Source organism: Macrobrachium nipponense, chromosome 2 (genome assembly GCF_015104395.2).
Source record: "Macrobrachium nipponense isolate FS-2020 chromosome 2, ASM1510439v2, whole genome shotgun sequence".
NCBI classification, from domain to species: domain Eukaryota; kingdom Metazoa; phylum Arthropoda; class Malacostraca; order Decapoda; family Palaemonidae; genus Macrobrachium; species Macrobrachium nipponense.
Genome location: NC_087201.1, coordinates 129,970,483 through 129,996,167, shown reverse-complemented (window position 1 = coordinate 129,996,167; position 25,685 = coordinate 129,970,483). Strand labels below are relative to the sequence as shown.

The 25,685-nt window shown below is 36.1% G+C and overlaps 1 protein-coding gene across 1 annotated transcript in view; it reads right to left on the bottom strand.

Annotated features, from left to right (window-relative positions):
- The window catches only part of LOC135221311 (uncharacterized), a 95,136-nt gene that overhangs the window by 55,031 nt on the left and 14,420 nt on the right, over window positions 1-25,685 (bottom strand). Inside the window, exon 2 of the mRNA XM_064259115.1 lies at window positions 5,134-5,572. Coding sequence (XP_064115185.1) covers window positions 5,134-5,185 — 52 coding nt within the window. The 5' untranslated portion in view covers window positions 5,186-5,572. The remainder of the gene's footprint in view (window positions 1-5,133; window positions 5,573-25,685) is intronic.

Sequence of the window (25,685 nt, the reverse complement as noted above, 5' to 3'; positions counted from 1 at the left end):
TTCAATAGTTCATTCTCATACATTGTAGGTAAAAGTAGATTTCTCTCTTTTTTTTCCTAAATTTGGCTTTCTCGTTTTATTATACAGAATACATGTTATACAATAACCCATTTCATACAGTATATACCTTATAAGTAGCTTTGTTATACCATATTTGTTTTAGTAATTTCATGTCATTTACAGCAGTTGTAATAATAAAGGCATGCTAATGCGAATATTGGCTTTGAGTTTTGTTACCCTTATCATGCAATGAGCATGAAATAACATTGTGCCAAGGCAATTAAAACTTTTGTGTAAGCTCTTACTGTTTGTACGTTCATATGAAAGTATACACACACACTAAGTATCAATTATGTTTCTAATTTCAATTAGTACATCAAACATTGTGTGGTAACATAATTTTGAATTATGTGGCTGAAAATTGTCTTTAATAATTAGATATATACAAATTATTTATATTCACAAAGTATCTGCATCCACATCCGCATCCGCAAGGGTGTGGTCATCAAATATCAGCATCTGCATCCACATCCGCAAATTTTAAAAGATTGATATCTGCATCCACAAATCCCATTTTCAGACGACGTCCGATACATCTCTAGTATGTACAAATTGTGTATGTGTATACAATGAAGGGTGTATAATGGATCCCTTAATTTCGCGTCTTGTAGTAATAGCCTATATATATATATATATATATATATATATATATATATATATAATATATATATATAGTATATATAGATATATTGTCGTACAGCTGAAGGAAGGAATGAAAGCAGTTAACCAAGTGCTTTCGTGTATTTTTCACACCTCCTGAGGAGTGTGAAAAATACACGGAAGCACTTGGTCAACTCCTTTCATTTCTTCCTCCAACTGTACGATAACAAGCTTTAGCGATAGATTGTCAATATATATATATATATATATATATATATATATATATATATATATATACACGTATGCTTAAAAAATCACAGTAGATGCACATGACTTCATTAAATAAGCGAATACCACAGGAAAATGATAATCAGAAATCCAAGCGCTTTCGTCTTACTAAGACATCAAGTTTAAATAAACCAAGACTTAAATTTAGAACATTTCTACTATTTGACTTGATGAAACAAGATTCAATGATATTCCTTTTAACTCTGTCATTACATGGGATTAAGGCTCTTGCTTGACTCCAGTTAATAGGATGATCTAAATCTCTCATATGTACGAATAGTGCATTCGATATTTCCCAAGTTCTCACAGAATATTGGTGCTGTTTGAGACGTTGTGGAAGAGATTTATCTCGTCTGCTCCGTAATAGACTTTATCACAAGACTTTTTGCAAGGATTTCATATATGCAGCCTGGAAGATCTTTAGGAGAATTTTTTATTACTAAACTCTTGACATTAATATTACTGAAAACAACATTTATGTTGAAAAGCTTTAAAATTCTAGGAATATCTAAAAACCTTTCATCATAGGGTAATTTTAGAATGTTATGCTTACTAAATTCAAGTTTGTCATTAGTTGAATAAAATGTTTTTCTAGCTCTTTTCCATGCCACATCTACAAAAGTCCTTGGGTATTTAAGTTTCAATGCAATATCATAAATAGTTTTAATTTCAGCGTCAATAAACTGCGGGCTACAGACACGTAAAACCCATAGGAACATCCCAGAAAAAACAGAGAATTTAACATTTTGATGGTGATTGGAGTAGTAATAGAAGGGACTACATTATTGAGATTATTAAGGAATTCCTGGAGATTTTCGTGAACTGGCCAAATACAGAAAATATCATCCACATACCTAAATTATATCTTTTTGGGGCAAAATTCTTGGTAAGAGTTTTGTCTAAAAAAATTCCATGTAAATATTGCTAAGGACAGGAGATAAGGGATTACATATAGCCATGCCAAACTTGTACCAAAAATTCCCCATTTCAACTAAATTGCCTCTTTTGTTCATTACTACTCCAATCACCATCAAAATGTTAAATTCTCTGTTTTTTCTCAGTAGCCCGCAGTTTATTGACGCTGAAATTAAAACTATTTATGATATTGCATTGAAACTTAAATACCCAAGGACTTTCGTAGATGTGGCATGGAAAAGAGCTAGAAAAACATTTCATTCAACTAATGACAAACTTGAATTTAGTAAGCATAACATTCTAAAATTACCCTATGATGAAAGGTTTTTAGATGTTCCTAGAATTGTAAAGCTTTTTAACATAAATGTTGTTTTCAGTAATATTAATGTCAAGAGTTTAGTAATAAAAAATTCTCCTAAAGATCTTCCAGGCTGCATATATGAAATTCCTTGCAAAAAGTGATAAAGTCTTATACGGACAGACCGGTAAATCTCTTTCACAATGTCTCAAACAGCACCAATATTCTGTGAGAACTTGGCAAATATCGAATGCACTATTCGTACATATGAGAGATTTAGATCATCCAATTAACTAGAGTCAAGCAAGAGCCTTAATCCCATGTAATGACAGAGTTAAAAGGAATATCATTAAATCTTGTTTCATCAAGTCAAATAATAGAAATGTTCTAAATTTAAGTCTTGGTTTATTTAAACTTGATGCTTTCATAATGAAAAAAGTTGTAGATAAATATAAGCAACAAAATTAATATAGTCAGTTTTTACTTGTTTTGAACTGTAAAGATACTTTGTAATTTCGGTTAGGGTCAAATCTGTTTAGGTTTGTGACCGTGTGATATCCGATAATCCTGGATTATCTCTTTTAATTTTTACCCTTTTGACAATTAACCATCTGGCATTCTTGATCTTGTTGTGTACCTGAGACCTTTCTCTCCAATTGTATTTCATTCGCTCCTTGACAATGTCTTAGTAAAGTACGAAAGCACTTGGATTTCTGACTATCATTTTCCTGTGATATTCGCTTATATATACGTATATATACATTTTAGGGTGTACTGGATACCTTCTTCTCGCGTCTCGTAACAACCCATGGCTCTTCACACACAGTTCCCGAAAAGACCTGTCACTTCCAAAGAAGTGGCTTTTCTGTTTGCCTTTCGCTCCCCAGAGAGTTATTCTTCACCATCTCTGCTACAGCTCAAGTAGATGCATCTTCCCCCTCTGCCACCGAGAGCTTTACAGTAGATTTATGACAGTGTGAATGGACGGGACCCTTCCCTTCCCTCTCTGTTTGCAAAAGCTACGTATAATAGTTTTTTTTTTTTTTCATCCTAAATCTTCTTTGCAAGTGGCGTGTCCCAGCGGGGAGGCTTAAGGTTTCATATATTCTTTGGCCTAATGATCTAATCATATCTCAACAAGTTTATCTATGCTCAAGGCGGATTTGTTTATCATAAATAAAAAATCGGCTATCTATCAGAATTTCATCCAGAATGCTCCGTTATTTTCATGGGATTTTAAATCATTATGAACGAAAGTTGAAATTCCTGTAAGGGAATGAGATAATCCAAAAGTTCACGACTGCTCAATTTTCGATAACCATTCAACGTTCGGGGGACTGATCACACCTGAAAAATCCTACGAAATCATCGATACTGGCAATGAAAGAGATTTTCATATAAATCTTTCAAATCATATTCATATAAGCGAAAAACCACCTCACGCTTTGCAAGATTCTGTAAACATCGTTCATGATATAAATGAAAATGTAATTTTATACTGCTGATCATATATCAATAATAGTTGATTTTTATTTAACAATATTGAAATTAATATCTGTAAATGTGGATGTCACCGTGTCGTTTATATATATATATAGATATATATATATATATATATATATATATAATATATATATATATATATATATATATATATATATATATATATATATATATATATATATATATATATATTCAAGTAATGACTTTTGTAAATATATATGGTTTGGAGTGTTTTTGTTATCAAGCAAATTCCCACACCCACGAAGTTTATGGAAGTGAAGTGCAAATGAAAAAAATGAATAAAAATAAAATGGTGTTGGTGAGATGAACTGCTTTCGTAGAATATTAAAAGTAAGAGGATTGGAAGGGGGTGAGAAACGCGGACGTAAATAAAATAATTTGTTAAAAAGTTATGAGAATGTTTCGAGATGTTTAGTCGTGTGGAAACAATGTAGAACGATTGATTAGTGAAAACGGCACAAAATACGGAATTGTTTGAGGGGAGAAGGAAGAGGAGAGGAAGACTTAGAAATGGCCGGATAGATAGCGTTAACAAGATATTGGAAGGGTAGGGCCGCAATACCCTGTTAGCGCAAGAATGTATCCAAGGTAGTTTTGCATAGTGCAACAAGTGTAGGGCGTTCATCGTGCTGCTGATAAGCTTTTATGTGAAGGATTACAACACCTTTAATGGTGTGAAAGTTTTCTAAATAAGGTTAATAATCCACGATTCAGCAGTTGTTTAAAATTAGAATGTGACAGTGATATTGTGTTCTCTCTCTCTCTCTCTCTCTCTCTCTCTCTCTCTCTCTCTCTCTCTCTCTCTCTCTGGGGAAATCCAGATATAGCTATATATATACATACATATATACGTATATCTACTTACATATATATACATAGATTTATACACACACACATAAATACATATATGTATGTATGTATGTATGTATGTATGTATAATGTATGAGAAGCCAAATGCAACACTACTAATAAAAAATTAAAGATATATAATCAAGGAGAAACCTATCAATATCTCTACCATTCGCAGGTCTCCAAATCTCACAATATTTATGCTAATTCTGCTCTATATTTTTTAATCATAAAAAATAGGGTCGGTGACAGAAAGATCAGCAAACGTTCTTCATATTCCATTAGGATTTTCATATATGAAAATACTAATCTATGACACCTAATACTTGTCACTTGTATGCATAACTTCCGAAATCCTACATAGTACCTAATTCACTATTTAGCTACCTACATGAATTTCTGTCTCGTATTTAGTTCTACATTTTACCCTTACCTCCTTTTGAAGTAAAATCATAACATTTTAATGAAAATATTATACATTTACATCACTCCACCTAAATTTAAATAACATTTCCATTTGACATGAGCCCTGAACTGCGCCGTTATCTCTACACTTACATTATAAAAATAAAAACGAGAATGAATTTATATGGACCTACCTTTTTCCTGCTTCCGTTTTCTTCCATCGGCGTTCCCAGGAGGCAGCTCCATTTTCTTTGGTCGTTTGGAACGTCAAACATCACTTAACAGATACTAATAATGGGAAAGGAGCGCGTATTCTCGTTTGCATAAGACCCTGCCTGATGAACGAAAATCCTCATGCATTATTCACTTGGGCAAATGGATGGCGAATTTAGAAATAATATTCGACTTGCATTCTTAATGAATGAGGCAAAGGCACCGACGCATTTGGGTACCAAAATTCGCGGTACACTAAACACTTTTACACTTTGCAGATCGTATCACAACACTTTTAAACGCTTGCACTTATCATAATAATTTATCGCTGTATTCTAAGTGAAAATATGCCTCCATTTGTTGGTCCAAATGACATTTAATGGCGATGGCCTGTTTAAATGTTTCTTCGTTCATCTCCACCTGCAAAATGGAAATTTATATATTAGAAAAAACATTCCGAAGAGAGTGCAACATTAACATACAGATATTACGGAACTCTAATGACCAACCCTCATGATGACACATTTCATCTACTTATTCATCGCATGCACTAATTACTTCACTGTCAATTAAATAATCTGTAGTTGATTTTAATTTGTTATTCCTTTTCTTAAAATACTTCTGCTAATTTCATGCAAGTACAGCTCATAAAATCAAATCAAGCGCACAGGTGCTTTAACTTTTCAGACTAACTAATTCAAGTTAGAAATCGATGAACAGCCAACAGATTCCAGTGAGATGAAATTTGATTACGAGTTGCCTTGAAAGGTTTCATCTCTAACAATGATTGCAAAGATAATCGATAATGAAAGTTAATGATATTATTCATTCAACTTTCATTCTGTTTGATAAATACAAGCTCCCATTTCTTACATAAAATCCCATGATAAATCAGAAGTGGCCGTAATTATGGGCAAAACGACACACGAATAAAAGCAACTTTCAGAGGTTGTGCCTAGAGGTTAATGTTTACAGAAATATTTTTTTTTATTCCCAATTTACATCGCTGTACAGGAATCCCAAGTAAAGTGGAAAGCATGTAAAGAAAATCGACTTATCAGGAATCGGATTCGTAGAGAGAATTATTCAGCCAACTCAACAGATCCGTTTCCCGCTAGTTGACTGTTGTGATTTAGTGGTGGGTGAGAATGCATGAGGAAGAACTGCTGTCTTAGTTTTTTATTTACAAAATATATTTGTAGCATTAGGATTTCGTACCTACGAAATGGTCAGAACCTTCTGAAGGGGATCAGTGCAATACGAGATTGCAACTACTTTGCTGTTGCAATTAAAATTATACGGCTACTTTTGACAGCTGGGTTATCTTCAGTTTTCCTCTCGCTTCCTGTTTGAACAAACTTTTTTAAAAGTGATGGCAAGATGATTTGGAATACTGCTTTCATTATTTTCAAATTGGATTTCCATGGAAATATAAACATATTTTTAGTCATGTGAATATCCAGAGTAGTGCATGAATGATCGAGGATAATAAAGTACCATTTCGGCAAAAGGTATGTAAATATGTTTTCCAAAATACCAAACTGTTTTAAAAGCAAAATGAAAAAGCTCTAAAATAAGGTTGTATAACCAATAATTCATATTACTGACTAAAAAATATAGCAAAGCTCATTCAACGCAAGCTTCCCCATTCCCATGCTACAAAAAAATAAATAAATAAATAATTGCTAGAAGAATTCAACTGCAACTAAACTAGGTTTACCACAGCCTAAAGGAAGATTCCCCGGACATCAGCTAAAAGACCTGTTTACAGAACATTCATCCGTTGACTAAACCGCTGAGAATAGAAAGTGCCTGCTTCATACTATCAAAAGGATAATAAAAAGGGCCTGCTTCATACATTATCAAGGGAGGAATAGTGAGTGCCTGCTTCATACATTATCAAAGGGAGAATAGTAAGTGCCTTCTTCATACATTATCAAAGGGAGAATATTGAGTGCCTGCTTCATACTTTTATCAAAGGGAGAATATCAATTACCTGCTTCATACATTATCAAATAAAAAATAGTAAGTACCTACTTCATACCTTATCAAAAGGAGAATAATAAGTGCCTGCTTCATACTTTATCAAAGGGAGAATATTAATTGCCTGCTTCATAATTTATCAAATGAAAAATAGTAAGTGCATACTTCATACATTAAAAAAGGGAGGATAATGAGTGCCTGCTTCATACATTATCAAAGGAAGAATAGTAAGTGCCTGCTTCATACATTATCAAAGGGAGAATAGTAAGTGCCTGCTTCATACATTATCAAAGGGAGAATAGTAAGTACCTGCTTCATACATTATCAAAGGGAGAATAGTAAGTACTGCTTCATACAGGTATCAAAGGGGAGATAGTAAGTACCTGCTTCATTCCAAATTATTCCAAAGGGAGAAATAGTAGTACCTGCTTCATACATTCTCAAAGAGAATAGTAAGTAACTGCCTCACATTATCAAAGGGAAAATGTGGGACCGTACCTGGGTTTATTACATTATTCAAAGGGAGAATGAAGTGATGCCTGGCTTGGTTCAATAATTATCAAAAGGGCAAATGTGAGTGCCTGTTTCATAAATTAATCAAAGGGAGATAAGTTGATTGCCTGCTTCAACATTATCAAAGGGAGAATAGTAAGTTGCCTGTTTCATAACCATTTCAAAGGGAAAGGGGAAATGAGGGTTGGATTGCCTGCTTCATACATTACAAAGGGAGAATAGTGAGTGCCTTGGGAATAAGTACATATTTCAAAGGGAGAATGTGAGTGCCTGCTTATCATATCAAAGGGAGAATTAGTGAGGGCCTGCTTTTCCATCCATTATCAAAGAGAAAGATATTGAGTGCCTGCTTCCATACATTATCAAAGGGAGAATAGAGGGCCTTCTTTATTACAATTTCAAAGGGAGAATGGTGCCGTGCTTTTCTTATACATAGTATCATTAGGGAATAGTGAGTGCCTTCTTTCATACATTATCAAAGGGAGAATAGTGAGTGCCTTCTTTCATACATTATTAAAGGGGAGAATAGGGAGGGCCTCTTTGTTCATACATTATCAAGGGAGAATAGTGAGTGCCTTCTATACATTATCAAAGGGAGAATGAGAGTGGCTTCTTCAATACATTTATCAAAGGGGGGAATAGTGGAGTGCCTTTTCATACTTATCAAAGAGAATAGTGAGTGCCTGCTTTCATACATTATCAAAAGGGAGAATAGTGAGTAGCCTCCTTTCATACTTATCAAAGGGAGAATAGAGTGCCGTCTTCATACATTATCAAAGGGAGATAGTGAGTGCCTGGCCTTCATAACATTTCAAAGGGAGAATAGAGAGTGCCTGCTTCATAAACATTTATCAAAGGGAGAATGTGAGTGCCCTTCTTCCCATACATTATCAAAGGGAGAAATAGTGATGGCCTGCTTCATACATTATCAAAGGGAGAATAGTGAGTGCCTTCTTCATACATTATCCAAAAGGAGAAAAGTGAGGGTCCTGCTGCATACATTATCAAAGGAGAATAGTGAGTGCCTGGCTTCATACATTATCAAAGGGAGAGTAGTAGTGCCTTGTTCATACATTATCAAAGGGAGAATAGTGAGTGCCTGCTTCATACATTTTCAAAGGGAGAATAGTGAGTGCCTTGTTCATAACATTATAAAGGGGAGAATAGTGAGTGCCTTTTCATACATTATCAAAGGGAAATAATTGTGATGCCTGCTTCATACATTATTCAAAGGGAGAAAATAGTGAGTGCCTGCTTTCAAATAAACTTATCAAAGGGAGAATAGTGAGTGCCTGCTTCATACATTAATCAAAGGGAGAATAGAGCGTTGGCCTTGCTTCATACATTATTCAAAGGGTTAGAACTAGTGAGTGCCTTCTTTCATACATTTATCAAATAGGGGAATAGTGAGTGTCCTGCTTCATACAATTATCAAAGGGGTGAAGCATAGTGAGTGGCCTTCCTTCATACATTTAATCAAAAGGAAAAAGAAAAGTGATGGGGCCTGCTGCATCATTATATCAAAGGGAGAATAGTGGAGTGCCTTCTTCATACATTATCGAAAGGGGATAGGATTGAGTGCCTTATTTTTTTGTTCATACATTATCAAAGGGTAGGGAATAGTGAGTGCCTGCTTCTACATTAATCAAAGGGAGAATAGTGCGTGCCCTGCTGCATACATTATCAAAGGGAGAATAGTGGAGGGCCCTGCTGCATACATTTATCAAAGGGAGATAATATTGAGTGCCTTGCTTCATACATTATCAAAGGGTGAGAATAGTGGAGTGCCCTTCTTCATACATTATCAAAATAAATGGAATCGTGCTGCCTTCTTCATACATTATCAAAGGGGAAGAATAGTGAGTGACCATTCTTCCATACATTTCAAAGGGGAGAATAAGTTGAGTGCCTGCTTCACTTACATTATCAAGGAGGGTGAGAATAGTGAGTGCCTTCTTCCATATACAGTTTATCGAAGGGAGAATAGTGAGTGCCTGCTTCAATCCATTTTTTTTATCAAAGGGCGGGAAGAATAGAGCAGTTGCCTGCTTTCATAACATTATCAAGGGAGAGTAGTGAGTTTGCCTAGCTGCCATACATTTTTTATCAAGGGAGAATAGTGAGTTGCCTGCTTCATACTTATTTCAAAGGGAGAAGAGTTGAGTGTCCCTGCTTGCATACATTATCAAAGGTGAGAAGTAGTTGAGTGCCCTGCTTCATACATTATCAAGGGAGCAATAATGAGTGCCTCCTTCATAATACATTATCAAAAGGGCGAGAAATGTGGAATGGCCTTCTTCATACATTATCAAACGGAGAATCGTGAGTGGCCTCCTTCATTTACATTTATTATCAAAGGGGAAGAATAGTGATTGCCTGCTTTTCATACATTATCAAAGGGGAAAGGAAAGGTATGTGCCTGCTTCATACATTAATCAAAGGGAGAATATTGGGAGTGCCTTCTTCATACATTATCAAAGGGGAGAATAGTGAGAGCCTGCTTCAATACAATTTATCAAAGGGAGAATAATGTGAGGGTTGGGTGCCGGCGGTTGCTTGGTCATACATTATCAAAGGGATAGTAGTGAGTGCCATTCTTCATACATTTATCAAAGGGATAATTAGTGGAGTGCCTGCTTCATACATTATCAAAGGGAGAAATAGGTGAGTGACCTGCTTCATACATTTATCAAAAGGGAGATAGAATAGGGAGTGCCATTCTTCTATACGTTAATCAAAAGGGAGAATAGTGAGGTGCCTGCTTCCATACATTTCTCAAAAGGGAGAAAATAGCGAGTGCCTGCTTCATACATTATCAAAAAGGGAAAGAATAGTGAGTTGCCTGCTTCATACATTATTTCAAAAGGGAGAATAGCGCGTGCCTTGCTTCAATACATTATCAAAGGGAGGAATAGGTGAGTGCCTGCCTTCATAAACATTAATCAAAGGGAGGAATAGCGAGTGCCCTTCTTCATACATTATCAAAAGGGATAAGTAGTGATGGGTGGCCTTGCTTCATACATTATCAAAGGGAAAGATAGTGAGTGCCCTTCTTCACTACATTAAATCAAAGGGGAGAAAGCGAGTGCCTGCTTCATACATTATCAAAGGGAGAATAGTGAGTGCCTGCTTGCATGCATTGTATCAAAGGGTAGAATAGTGAGTGCCTTCTTCATACATTATCATAGGGAGAATAGGTGAGGTGCCTTTCCTTCATACATTATCATTAGGGAGAAATAGTGGAGTGGACCTTCTTACAATACATTGATCAAAGGGAGAATAGTGGCGGTGCCTGCTTCATACATTACAAAGGGAGAATAGTGAGTGCTGCTGTGAGTGCCTGCTTCATACATTATCAAATGGAGAATAGTAAGTGCATTCTTCATACATTATCAAAGGGAGAATAGTGAGTGCCTTCTAGGGTAGGTCTCTTTGGAGGTGCCGATCGGTCTACCCGCCTCTTTGGAGGGGTGCCGATGTCCTACCCCGTAGGGGGGCCGATCGTAAAAGTATTTGCCAAAAACACACTAATCAAGACAGGCTAATGAAATTATCAGGCATTATTAGCACTATAATAACGTATATTTTCTGTGAGTTTTATCATCCTACAGGGAAAATAAATGATTTTATAAAAAAAAAAAATGTCAAATTCGGTGTCTGTTGCACAAAGGGATAAATTTGGTGATCGGTAAAAAAACTACTCTCTTGAATAGAAATTCGGTCTGTAGGCATGTTGGTATATCCACCTGGAACATGCACTTAAAGTATTATCAAAATAGAACAGTAAATAAGCACGTATTAACAAAAAAAAAGAGCAACAACTTCAGCGAAAGCCACGCCGATAAATGAGATAATAGCTAGGAAGAAATATTCAGAAAAAATTCAAACCTCGATTTAGGGTACAAAACCTTTTGAGAGTTTGTAGTTATTATGTCACTTGATAGCCTAAAACTTCTAAAAATTATATTATTTAGGACAATCAAAAAAATACCCACCCCCCTTCCCGAAAAAAACCAAACCAGAGAAAAAACGAATAAGCGATTTTTTCTTGGGACAAGAAACTTGAAAAATTAGTTTAGATACCCCTGATAACCCTAAAGCTGTTTTTTGAGAGATAAACTATAAAATTTGCGATTTGTATATATATCGGCGATGGTTTTGCTGAAGTTGTTGCTCTTTTTTTTGTTGTTACATGCTTATTTACTGTTCTATTTTGATAATACGTTATGTGCATGTTCCAGGTGGATATACCAACATTCTGTCAGACTGAATTTCTATTCAAGGCTGTAGTTTTCTCACCGACCACCAGTGTCCCTTGTACAAGAGACACTGAATTTCACATTTTTTTCATGAAATAATTTATTTTCCCTATAGGATGATAAAACTAACAGAGAATATGCGTTATTATAGTGCTAATAATGCCTGATAATATCATTAGCGTGTCTTGATTAGTGTATTTTTGGCAAATATTTTTTTCGATCGGCACCCCTCCAAAGTGGAGCCTATCCTTCATACATTATCAAAAGGAGAATAGTAAGTGCCTTCTTCATACATTATAAAAGGGAGAATAGTGAGTGCCTGCTTCATACATTATCAAAGGAGAATAGTGAGTGCTGCTTCATACATTATCAAATGGAGAATAGTAAGTGCATTCTTCATACATTATCAAAGGGAGAATAGTGAGTGCCTTCTTCATACATTATCAAAAGGAGAATAGTGAGAGCCTGCTTCATACATTATCAAAGGGAGAATAGTAAGTACCTGCTTCATACATTATCAAAGGGAGAATAGTAAGTGCCTGTTTCATACATTATCAAAGGGAGAATAGTAAGTACCTGCTTCATACATTATCAAAGGGAGAATAGTAAGTACCTGCTTCATACATTATCAAAGGGAGAATAGTAAGTGCCTGCTTCATACATTATCAAAGGGAGAATAGTGAGGGCCTTCTTCATACATTATCAAAGGGAGAATAGTAAGTGCCTGCTTCATACATTATCAAAGGGAGAATAGTAAGTACCTGCTTCTACATTATCAAGGGAGAATAGTAAGTACCTGCTTCATACATTATCAAAGGGAGAATAGTAAGTACCTGTTTCATACATTATCAAAGGGAGAATAGTAAGTACCTGCTTCATACATTATCAAAGGGAGAATAGTAAGTACCTGTTTCCTACATTATCAAAGGGAGAATAGTAAGTACCTGCTTCATACATTATCAAAGGGAGAATAGTAAGTACCTGTTTCATACATTATCAAAGGGAGAATAGTAAGTGCCTGCTTCATACATTATCAAAGGGAGAATAGTAAGTACCTGCTTCATACATTATCAAAGGGAGAATAGTAAGTACCTGCTTCATACATTATCAAAGGGAGAATAGTAAGTACCTGTTTCATACATTATCAAAGGGAGAATAGTAAGTACCTGCTTCATACATTATCAAAGGGAGAATAGTAAGTACCTGCTTCATACATTATCAAAGGGAGAATAGTAAGTACCTGCTTCATACATTATCAAAGGGAGAATAGTGAGTGCCTTCTTCATACATTATCAAAGGGAGAATAGTGTGTGCCTTCTTCATACATTATCAAAGGGAGAATAGTGAGTGCCTTCTTCATACATTATCAAAGGGAGAATAGTGAGTACCTGCTTCATACATTATCAAATGGAGAATAGTAAGTGCATTCTTCATACATTATCAAAGGGAGAATAGTGAGTGCCTTCTTCATACATTATCAAAAGGAGAATAGTGAGAACCTGCTTCATACTATAAGCAAAATGGGAGATAGTAAGTACCACCTGTCTTCATACATTATCAAGGGAGAGGAATAGTAAGCCTGACTGCGGTTCCATAACATTATCAAAGGGAGACTAGTGAGTGCCTGACTTCATACATATCAAGAGAGAATAGTGAGTGCCTTCTTCACACATTATCAAAGGTAGAATAGTGAGTGCCTGCTTCATACATTATCAAAGGGAGAATAGTAAGTGCCTTCTTCTACTTATGAAAAGGGAGAATAGTGATTGGCACCTTCTTCATCATTATCAAAGGGAGAAATAGTGAGGGCCTGCTTCATAACATTATCAAAGGGAGAATGTGAGGCTGCTTCAATCATTATCAAAAGGGAGAAAATAGTCCAAAGGGGAGAATAGTGACATTAAATCAAAGAGAAATAGTGAGTGCCTGCTCATACATTATCAAAAGGGAGAATAGTGTGCCTTGGCTTCATACATTATCAAAAGGGAGAATAGTGAGTCCTTGGGCCTGCTTCATACATTTATCAAAGGGAGAATAGTGAGTGCCTTCTCATCATTATCAAAGGGATAATTAATGAGTGCCTTCATACATTACAAAGGGAGAAATAGTAAGTACCTGCTCATACATTATCAAAGGGGAATAGTAAGTACCTGCTTCATACATTATCAAAGGGAGAAATAGTAAGTACCTGCTTCATAACATTATCAAAAGGTATAATAGTAAGTAACCGCTTCATACATATCAAAGAGGAGCATAGTAAGGCCTGCTTCATACATTATCAAAGGGAGAATAGTAAGTACCTGCTTCATTACATTATCCAAAGGGAGAATAGTAAGTACCTGTTTCATACTTATCAAAGGGAAGAATAGAAGTACCTGTTTCCATACATTATCAAAGGGGAGAAATAGTGAGTGCCTGATTCATACATTATCAAAGGGAGAATAAGTGAGGGCCCTTTTCATAAATTATCAAAGGGGAGAATAGGGAGGGCCTTCTTCATACATATCAAAAGCGAGAATAGTGAGGGGCCTTTTCATACATTATCAAAGGGAGGAATAGTGAGTGCCTTCTTCCTACATTATCAAAGGGAGAATAGTGAGGCCCCCTTTTCAACTTATCAAAGGGAGACATAGGAGTGCCTGCTTCAACATTATCAAAATGGAGAATAGTGGGGCCTGCTCATACATTATCAAAGGGAGTATAGTGAGGCCTTCTTCATACAGTATCAAAGGGAAATAGTGAGTGCCTTTTCCATACATTATCAAGGGAGAATAGTGAGTGCCTTCTTCAATACATTATCAAAGGGAGAAGAATAGTAATGTGCCTGGTTCATACATTATCAAAGGGAGATAGTAAGTGAAGTCTTCATACATTATCCAAAGGGAGAATAGTGAGTACCTGCTGTCATTACATTATCAAAGGGAGGAAATAGTGAGTGCCTGCTTCATACATTATCAAAGGGGAGAATAGTGAGTACCTGCTTCATACATTATCAAAGGGAGGAATAGTGGTGCGAGCTTCATACATTATCAAAAGGGGAGAATAGTAAGTGCCTGCTTCAACATTATCAAATGGAGAATAGTAAGTGCCGCTTCATACATTATCAAAAGGGAGAATAGTAAGTACTGCTCATACATTATCAAAGGGAGACTAGTAAGTACCTGCTTCATACATTATCAAAGGTAGAATAGTAAGTACTGTTTCATCATTATCAAAGGGGATGTGAGTGTGCTTCATACATTATCAAAGGGAAGAATATGAGGGCCCTCTTCTATACATTATCAAAGGGGAGGAATAGTGAGGGCCTTCTTCATACATTATCAAAGGGAGGAATAGTGAGGGGGCTCTCATACATTATCAAAGGGGAGAATAGTGAGGCCTTCTTATACATTATCAAAGGGAGAATAGTGAGGGCCTTCTTCATACATTATCAACGGGAGAATAGTGAGTGCCTGCTTCATCCATTATTCAAGGGAGAATAGTGAGGGCACTTCTTCATAATTATCAAAGGGAGTTATAGTGAGTGCTTCTGCATACATTATTCAAAGGGAGAATAGTGAGTGCTGCTCAACATTATCAAAGGGAGACTAGTGAGTGCATTCTCATAATTCAAAGGGAGAATAGTAAGTGCCTGGCTTCTACATTATCAAAGGGAGAATAGTAAGTGCCTTCTCATACATTATACAAAGGAGAATAGTGAGTAGTACTGCTTCATACATATCAAAGGGAGAATTGAGTGCCTGCTTCATACATTATCAAAGGGAGAATAGGAGTCGCTTCAACATTATTCAAAGGGAGATAGTGAGTGCCTGCGTCATACATTATCAAAGGGAGAAAAGTAAAGTGCCTGTTCATACATTATCAACAATGGAGAATAGTAAGGCATGCGTCATTACATTACCAAATGGAGAATAGTAAGGCCTGCTTCAGACAATTATTCAAAGGAGAGAGTAAGGCCTGCTTCATAACATTATCAAAGGAGGAGAATAGTGAGGCCCTTCTTCATACATTATCAAAGCGGAGAATAGTAAGTGCCTGCTTCATACATTATCAAGGGAGAATAGTGAGTGCCTGGGTCATACATATCAAGATGATAATAGTGAGGCCTTCTCCATACATATCAAAGGGAGAATAGTGAGTGCCTGCTTCATACATTATCAAAGGAGGGAGAATAGGAGTGCCTTCTTCATTCCATTATCAAAGGGGAAGAATAGTGAGTGCCTTCTTCATAATTACAAAGGGAGAATAGTGTGTGCCTCTTCATAGTTATCAAAGGGAGAATAGTAAGTGCGCTTCATAAGTATCAAAGGGAGAATAGTAGTACCTGCTTCATTACATTATCAAGGGCGAATAGTAAGACCTGCTCTAATTATAAAGGGAGAATAGGAGTGCCTGCTTCATACGTATCAAAGAGAGAATAGTGAGGGCCTGCCTTCATACATTATTCAAAGGGAGAATAGTTGAGTGCTGCTTCATCCATTATCAAAGAGCGGATAGTGAGTGCCTTCTTCACACATTATCAAAGGGAGAATAGTAAGTCTGCCTCATAATTATCAAAGGGAGAGAGAATAGTGAGTGCCTTGATTCAATAATATCAAAGAGGAGAATTAAGTGAGTGCCTTCTTCAAACATTATCAAATGGGAGGAATAGTGAGTGCCTCTTCATACATTATCAAAGTGAGAAATAGGAAGTGCTGCTTCATACCATCTATCAAAGGGAGAATAGTGAGTGCCTGCTTCATAACATTATCAAAGGGAGAATAGGTTAAGTAACCTGCTTCATTACATTATCAAAAGGAGAATAGTGTGTGCCTTCTTCAATACCTTATCAAAGGGAAGAATAGGGAGTGCCTTCTTCAACATTATCAAAGGGAGAATTAGTAAAGTGCCTGATTCATACTTATCAAAGGAAAAGAATAGTGGAGTGCCTGCTTCATACATTATCAAAGGGAGAGTAGTAGTACCTGCTTCATACATTATCAAAAGGGAGAATAGGTCAAGGTACCCTGCTTCATACATTATCAAAGGGAGAATAGTGAGTGCCGCCTCATGACATATCAAAGGGAGAAGAGTGAGTGCCTGCTTCATACATTATCAAAGGGAGAATAGTGAGTGCCTGCTTCATACATTATCAAAGGAGAATAGTGAGTGCCTGCTTCATACATTATCAAAGGGAGAATAGTGAGTGCCTGCTTCATACATTATCAAAGGGAGAATAGTGAGTGCCTGCTTCATACATTATCAAAGGGAGAATAGTGAGTGCCTGCTTCACACATTATCAAAGGGAGAATAGTGAGTACCTGCTTCATACATTATCAAAGGGAGAATAGTGAGTGCCTGCTTCATACATTATCAAAGGGAGAATAGTGAGTGCCTGCTTCATACATTATCAAAGGGAGAATAGTAAGTGCCTTCTTCATACATTATCAAAGGGAGAATAGTAAGTGCTTGCTTCATACATTATCAAAGGGAGACTAGTAAGTGTCTGTGCCTGGTTCATACATTATAATCAAAGGAGGTAACAGGAAATGAGAACCTCCACATGAAAAGTAAAGAAAGTGTAACGGAGGTGCTCACAAGTCAGCAATGCAAGTCTCACTATGAGAAGCATTTCGATCAACAAGACATGGACGATATGTGAAGATCAGTCGTATGGACGTTTACGCCGTTTTAGTAAAAAAATGTTTTTCAGCAACTTCCCAGCTCTCAAAACCTTCTGGACTAAACTGAAGCCCTGACAGGTAAGGTGTGAATTACTATGTGATTCCACCAAGGAAATAGTATGTTTACCAAATTATCATGAACATTTTCATCGGGTGCTTTTATACCACATGCATCGCTTATTTCATTGTAAAATAAAAAATAAATAAAAAACTTGATAGAATGCAGAAAAGGTAAGTGCTTTGAACCTCGATGAATTGAATTAAATCATGAAAGTTTGGCTTTAAAGGCACAGAGTAAGGTACTTAAAGCCACTCGACGAATAAGAGAGGGTTATGGAGCCGTCGGACAGCAATGTAAAGTGCTCCTGAAAACAAAGATGAAGTGTCGTTATCTAGAACCGCTATCTAACGCTCAGTTATACCTGCGAAGTTCTGCCTGAACAGTCGACCTGTACAGGCAGAACTGAACGTTACTGGGTTTAGTTTCCTGCACAGGTCGACTGTGCCGTGCCGGCATAACTCCGCAGGTATAACTGAACGTTAGTGGCGGCCTTTAGTTCCACTAAGAAGTAATATTCAGAGGCTGACAGCAAGATAGAAGAAAAGCAACATCAAGAGGGGTTGCAGCTAGAGGCCGACGGAACACTTTAAGAATCCTTTGGAAGTCTAAAATATGTGTAAGAAAAATATACTAAATATTCAGGTAAGGAAACTTGATTTTCCGAGCAACACTGCAGACAAGAACACTGAAAATGTTTTCCAGTAAAAACACATATATTTAAGGAAAATATTTAAGTATATTTCACCAATACACAATCACTTCAAGAACATACGAATGTTGGCCCCAATAGGTAATTAATTCCTGAGTTTTAATGAAAGTTATGATGAAAAGGAAACCAATTTTTTTCGCAAAAAAAAAAAAATAAATAAATAAAGAGACTATTTCTAAATAGCTCGAGTGTTTTAAATCCCGCAGAGATGTGAATATGGATAATATGATAATTGTAAAAGGTGACTAACAAATCCATTTATTGGTTTCATTACTTTTGTATTTTTCTCTTATCCTTTCCTTGTGTGACCTATTTCTTTGTGTGTGTGTATTCATCAACCCCACATAGAAGTGGGAAAAGATGCAGATAAGGAATATATAATATATATATATATATATAATATATATATATATATATATATATATATATATATATATATATATATATAGAGAGAGAGAGAGAGAGAGAGAGAGAGAGAGAGAGAGAGAGAGAGAGAGAACGTCCATAATAGGAAGGCTGCAATAGGTTTTTTAATCTCTTGTTATAGAAACAGCTGACAAAATCAAATGTATAGAACCCAACTATCCCAAATAAGACACACCTTAACCTTCGCCCTATAGAATACAACTGTTCTAATTGCGACAAATTGAGACTTCCTAGTAATCATTAACAAAAAAAATCAAGACATGACACTTAGACGAGAGTCGATTACCTATCAACAGCTAAAGTCACACTTTCAAAACTTTGAACTCTATTGATGCATCGGACCTTCTTTGTGATATTATTCCAGTTATTACCTAACAGTTTATATCTTGGCTTGTTATCATAATCGTGTGTAAATCGCTGTAAAAAATTTTGTAAGTTGAGTGTCAGAGAAAGAGTATTGACGAAAATAAGATAATAAGTTTTCATAAATTAAGATTTCATATCCTTTTACTGTAAAAAACGTTCTTAACAGTTTCCTTAATTTCTCAATGAATGATTAAATAGTTCGTTGCATCATCAGAGTTGCGGGCGGAGATCGCGCGTGTACACAAACACACAGATATATATATATATATATATATATATATATATATATATATATATATATATATATATATATATATATAAGCTGACCAACCGGCATTACCAGGGAAAACTCTGAAGAACTCATCTCAAAAATTTTCCTGCACCTCCTTAAACCGATTGTCCCATTTTTCTAGGAATTACCATGCTGAGTATCCCTGTTTTCCAAATATTAGAGCTGATTGTTCAATTTATCCAGGTATTACTGTGGTGACTGTCCCATTTATCCAGGTATGACTGTACTAACTGTCCCATTTATCCAGGTTTTACTGTACAGAATGTCCCTTTTATCCAGGTATCACTGTAGCGATTGTCCCATTTATTCAGTTGCTACTGTGGGGACTGTTCCATTTATTCAGTTACTACTGTGGGGACTGTCCCATTTATCCAGATGTTACTGTGGTGACTCCGTTTTATCCCGGCATTACGTTACTATGATCACAGTCCCTTTTATCCCGGTATAAGTCTGCTGACTGTCCCTGTTAACCAGGTATTACTGTGTTGACTGTCCCATTTACCCATGTATTACTGTGGTGACTGCCTTTTATCCACGTATCATTGTGGTGACTGGTCCTTTTATCCAAAAATTAATGTGGTGACTGTCCCATTAATCCAGGCATTACTGTTCTGTCAGTCTCTTTTATCCAGGTATTACTGTGCCGACTGTCACTTTTATCCAGGTATTACTGTGGTGACTGCCCATATTATCTAAATATTACTGTGGTAACTGCCATTTCTCTAGGTATTACTGTGGTGGCTGTCTCATTTATCTAAGTATTATTGTGCTGACTCTAAAATTTTATCCAGGGGGTATTACTGATGTGACTGTCTCTTTTATCCAAGTATTACTGTGGTGGCTTAGTGGCTGCCCCAATTATCAAGGTATTACTGTGCTGACAGTCCTTTTTATCCAGGTGGTATTACTGTGGTGATTGCCACATTTATCTAGGTATTGCTGTACTACTTGTCCTTTTTATCCAAGTGCTGACTGTGTATTTTATCCAGGTATTACTGTCGTGACTGTTCCATTAATCCAAGTATTACTGTGGTGGCTGTCTCATTTACCGAGGTATTACTGAGATGACTCTCCATTTTATCCAAGTAGTATTAACTGAGGTGACTGTGCCTTTATCCATGTATTATTGTGCTGGTTCTTCATTTTATCCAGATGGTATTACTGCGGTGACCAACTCTTTTATCCAGGTATTACTGTGGTGGCTGTCCTAATTAACCAGGTCTTACTGTGACAACTGTCACTTTTATCCAGGTGGTATTAATGTGGTGATTACCCAATTTATGTAGACATTACTGTACTACTTGTCCCTTTTATCCAGGTATTACTATGGTGACAGTCCATTTTATCCAGATATTAATGTGGTGACTGTCTATTTTATTCAGACATTACTGTGGTGACTGTACTCGAGGTATTACTGTGCTGATTGTCCCTTTTACCCAAATGTTACCGTTAAGACTGTCCCTTTTATTCACACAATACTGTTGTGACTGTCCCTTTTATTCAAACATTACTGTGGTGACTGTCTCACTTATCCAGGCATTACTGTTCTGATAAGTCCCTTTTATTCAGACATTACTGCGCTGACTGTCCCTTTTTTATCCAGGTCTTATTGTGATGACTGTCCATTTTATTCAAATATTACTGTGGTGACTGTCCCACTTATCGAGGTATTATAGTGCTGACTATCCATTTTATCCAGGTGGTACTACTGAGGAGACTGTCCCTTTTATCCAGGCATTACTGCGGTGGTTGCCCCAGGTATTATTGTGCTGGCTGTCCCGTTTATCCAGGTGGTATTACTGTGGTGACTATATATTTTATCCAGGTATCACCGTGGTGATTGTCCATTTTATCCAGGTATTACTGTGGTGACTGTCCTATTTACCCCCACTAGACCTAAACACACCCTTAACTGAAACAACTCCACTAAACCTACTTACAACCCACTAATCCTAAATTCACCCCTGCTAACCTAAGCACATCACCATTAAACCTAAGCTCACACCCCCACAACTAACCATAACCCCCACAAAACCTAAACGCAAACCTTGATACAGAATTATTAATCACAGGAAAGAAAGGCATTTTCAACGCTATATTTCAATGGTATCGAGTACGTGAAATTAGGTATGATAAATCTGTAGTTTATTTGCCACATAAGTTAGAAAGAGAAGGGGAAGGGGATATGGATTTGAGACCTACCGTATTATCTAAATTGGGTCAAATGATGGTTATGCCAAATTTTGTCTAGATCAGTCGAGCGGTTACCACATAGTTACAAAGGTAAGGGGGTATGGGTTTGAAACCTACCCTAGTATCTATGTTGGGTGAAATGATGCCACGTGCCAAATTTTGTCTAGATCGGTCAAGCGGTTCGGATTTCTATAGCACACAAAATCACAAGTATACATACAAACAAAGTTACAAACATACAAATAGTATGCATGCATACAAACTTTCACTTTTATATATAAGATAAACACATACACGTGTGTGAATGTGCATGCGTGCAAGCATATAACATTATATATATATATATATATATATATATATATATATATATATATATATATATATGAATAATTATCACATCACCGTGATTCATATATATCATTCAAGCTACAAATGTCCTTTAATACCTAATTCGCTCTACCCTCGGAATTGATATATTTTTCATATATGTACCGAAGGGGAATTTTTAGTTGATATATATATATATATATATATATATATATATATATATATATAATTAGGCCAATGTGTGTGTGTGCGTACGTGCGTGTGTGTGTGTTTGTGAGAGAGAGAGAGAGAGCGAGAGAGAGAGAGAGAGCTCAACATGGCCGAAAACAAAAGAGAACATATATATATATATATATATATATATATATATATATATATATATATATATATATTTCGAATGTGAGCAAAATGTAACTTCTTCGGCTGATTTTAACATTTTCCCGTGTTTCATAACATCTAACCTTCAACGTATGATTTCATGCAGAAATTTTCCCTCATTTTTTCAAATATTAAAAACGAATGAATTCTCGTGTTATTTATTTATTTTTTTTTTTCTCCTTCAAAAGACATTGATGACACTCGACATACACCACAGCAGCGATCGGTAAGGATGCAATAACCAAACCTTAACCACCGCATGGAATAGACGGTTTAGAGCCTGGCTACCTCATCCAATTAGCAACAGAGCTTACGATAACATAAAGGAAAGCTCTTATGAAGGGGCCCTTCTTGTGAAGATCTAGCTTCATTAAGTCTAATGTTAACAATAATAGTAATAATCAACAGTAATTATGTATTAATTCATATGAAAGTTCATTCTGATTACGGGCTGGGCCACTACTAAATAATCTATCTGAGCTTACAGAGGAAAACAGGTGAAAGGATATTCATTTTTTTATATGCATAGATGGCAACATACAAATTATACCGACAAGAGGAATATGCTTAACTTTTACTTGAACTACATTATATAACGGTCTTAGAACGGAATTTTCTTGTAGGGGTTACTTTATTGCAATAGTATCCACTGAGCTATAGAACTGATACACATGTACGAAATCAATACTGTTATATGTATTTCCTGACTAAATAAAATTCACTTGTATCCGGATGAACAGTCTGTTATTTTTGCTAACAAACTATTAAGCCCGGGGGTGCAAACATTTCATGGATCTCTTGTCTTTACTAATGAAAAGGCATCACAAGTTACCAAGATACCCATTAAAGTGTGTTGTTCTATTGAAAAAGAAAAATCTCATCACCGAATTAACGTATTGATAGAAAAACACGCTCCAAGTTATACCTTAACATCTTAGCAGTAAAGTTTTATCGTTAATCAGAATGGTTCTTACAAGCTTAACTTTTGTTAATTATATGAGACTAGAAATGAGCTTCAAGAGCAAAAGTAATGTTATAGGCCTAACGTGCCTTGAGTATGGTGAGCTAGGCTATCCTGTCTAATGTAGCCTAGCGCACGACCCACTGGCTATACAAGAACCTTTTCATATAAATAATTAAATGAATTTCACAATGCGTTAGAAACGGTAATTTTCCATTTTAAAAATGCAGCCTAGGCTATGAATAATCGTGGACATATTTTTTTTTATTTTTTCTCACGCACTGACACGTCATGGTTGTTAGGCCAAGGGTTCGTGCTGGCATACGCCAGATTGTCTCGGCTAACTAACCGGCATAAGCCAGATTGTCTTAGCTAACTAACCAACAAGATATGGAGCTCAGGAATGATCACGTTTGAGCTTGGGACGAATTATACAAGGAGTTCGCTGTATAATGAAATGAACCCAGTGACGAATTCGATGATTCGGAAATCTCCGCTTAAGCTGAGCTTTGGACTAGGCTATAAGTTTAAACATTAACGGCGATGGCTATTATGACTAATTTGAAAGTTTTGCTTCGGAGAAGCAACAAATTTTGATTGATATTTTTGACACTAAATAAAACTTCAGTATTCCCTCACATACCTCTCAGAGGTGGGATTTTCTTTTCAATATGGCCACGCTCCAAGGGTACTTCAAGACAGGCAAACCGCCGTCTCAGATGGTAGTCGGCCTTGGTCTGCATCTTATTAATTTTCAAATTTTATCGTCTCTTAACGGTTCTCGACTAGGCAAAAACTTACGCTGGTATATGGCCGGCTTAATTATTACTAACCAATAAAGCGACAGCTCAGTTTGTGTACATGTAGCGGGCACTAAGATATAAAATCACTGGAAGTTGGTTTACCTTGGGTTTGGTGGAGGAAGCACCTTAGTAGTGGTACCAGGCGTCCGGAAAACCGTTGGCGAAGAGGGGAAACCAAATTGCTGATGCATTGCTATTTTATGACTACAGTGTAGTTCACATAGTGATTCTCGAATGTCACTCAAAGGACTGACAATATTTGAAGACTTATTCCTGAGAACACACAATCAAGTGAAATGCAGTGGTGCCACATTTCCACACCGCTGACATCCACGCTCTCCAAAATTTGACATTCATTCAACCATCGGTAAAATCTAACTTATATAAAATGATACATGCTTCCCTTCAAAGTCTAAAGATCATTTCCCATAAGATTCCCTAATCAAGTTAATCTTAATCACTTTTTACGTTTGTTAAAACAATTTTAATTAGGTTCAAGTTACCTTAATTAGATGGAAACCTAAAGCTGTCACTCTCTGTCGTCTGCATTCGACGTGTCAATCAAGACCTCACTCGATCGACTTCTGCTGCTTTATAATCCGTCCTAAACCACAATTCTTTGATATATATATATATATATATATATATATATATATATATATATATATATATGTGTGTGTGTGTGTGTGTGTGTGTGTGTGTGTGTGTGTGTGTGTGTGTGTGTGTACAGGGTGGTCCAAAAGTAGGTGGAGAGTAAATGTAACATATTTTGAGATTACATAAACAATTATACTTACTAATACAATTATTACATTGACAATTAGATTTTATTGTGTGCAATAATACAAAAGCACTGAAATTTTATCAACGCAGGTGCTCAAACTGCTGTCCATCACAATTTATACACAGCTATTCCACTTACTGTCCACCTACTTTTGGATCACCCTGTATATATATATATATATATATATATATATATATATATATATATATATATATATATATATATATATGTGTGTGTGTGTGTGTGTATATATATATATATATATATATATATATATATATATATATATGTATATATATATTATACTTATAATGCAAATGACTGAACATATAGGTCAATGAATCTTATGAAAGAAGAAAATAATATATCTGACCAATTAACCCTAAACAGGGCGTGGGAATTTTTTCCACACTTGGTATGGCAGACCGTAAAGTCAAGATGCGACACGATCATCTTGTGCATCAAAACTTCCACACCGGAGGCCACATTTCCATGTTTCGGCAGCACTGGGTCACAGAAATGTCATTCCTATCATCAGTCAACTCTAGTGGTGAAAGCACTCGGTCGTCTTGCCTGAACTCGGGGAAAGCAAGTGTTGCTCTAGTGCTGTCATTAAAAAGAAAAAAAAACTGCATAGTGGGTGGTAGTGCCTTCAGTGGCACTGTAGGCATTACTAATACTAAAGGTTCTTACGGCGTCCCTTCGGCCCGTAGCTGCAATCCCTTTCCTTTCTTTTACTGTACCTCCATTCATATTATCTTTCTTTCATCTTGCTTCCCACCCTCTCCTAACAATTAATTCATAGTGCTCATAGG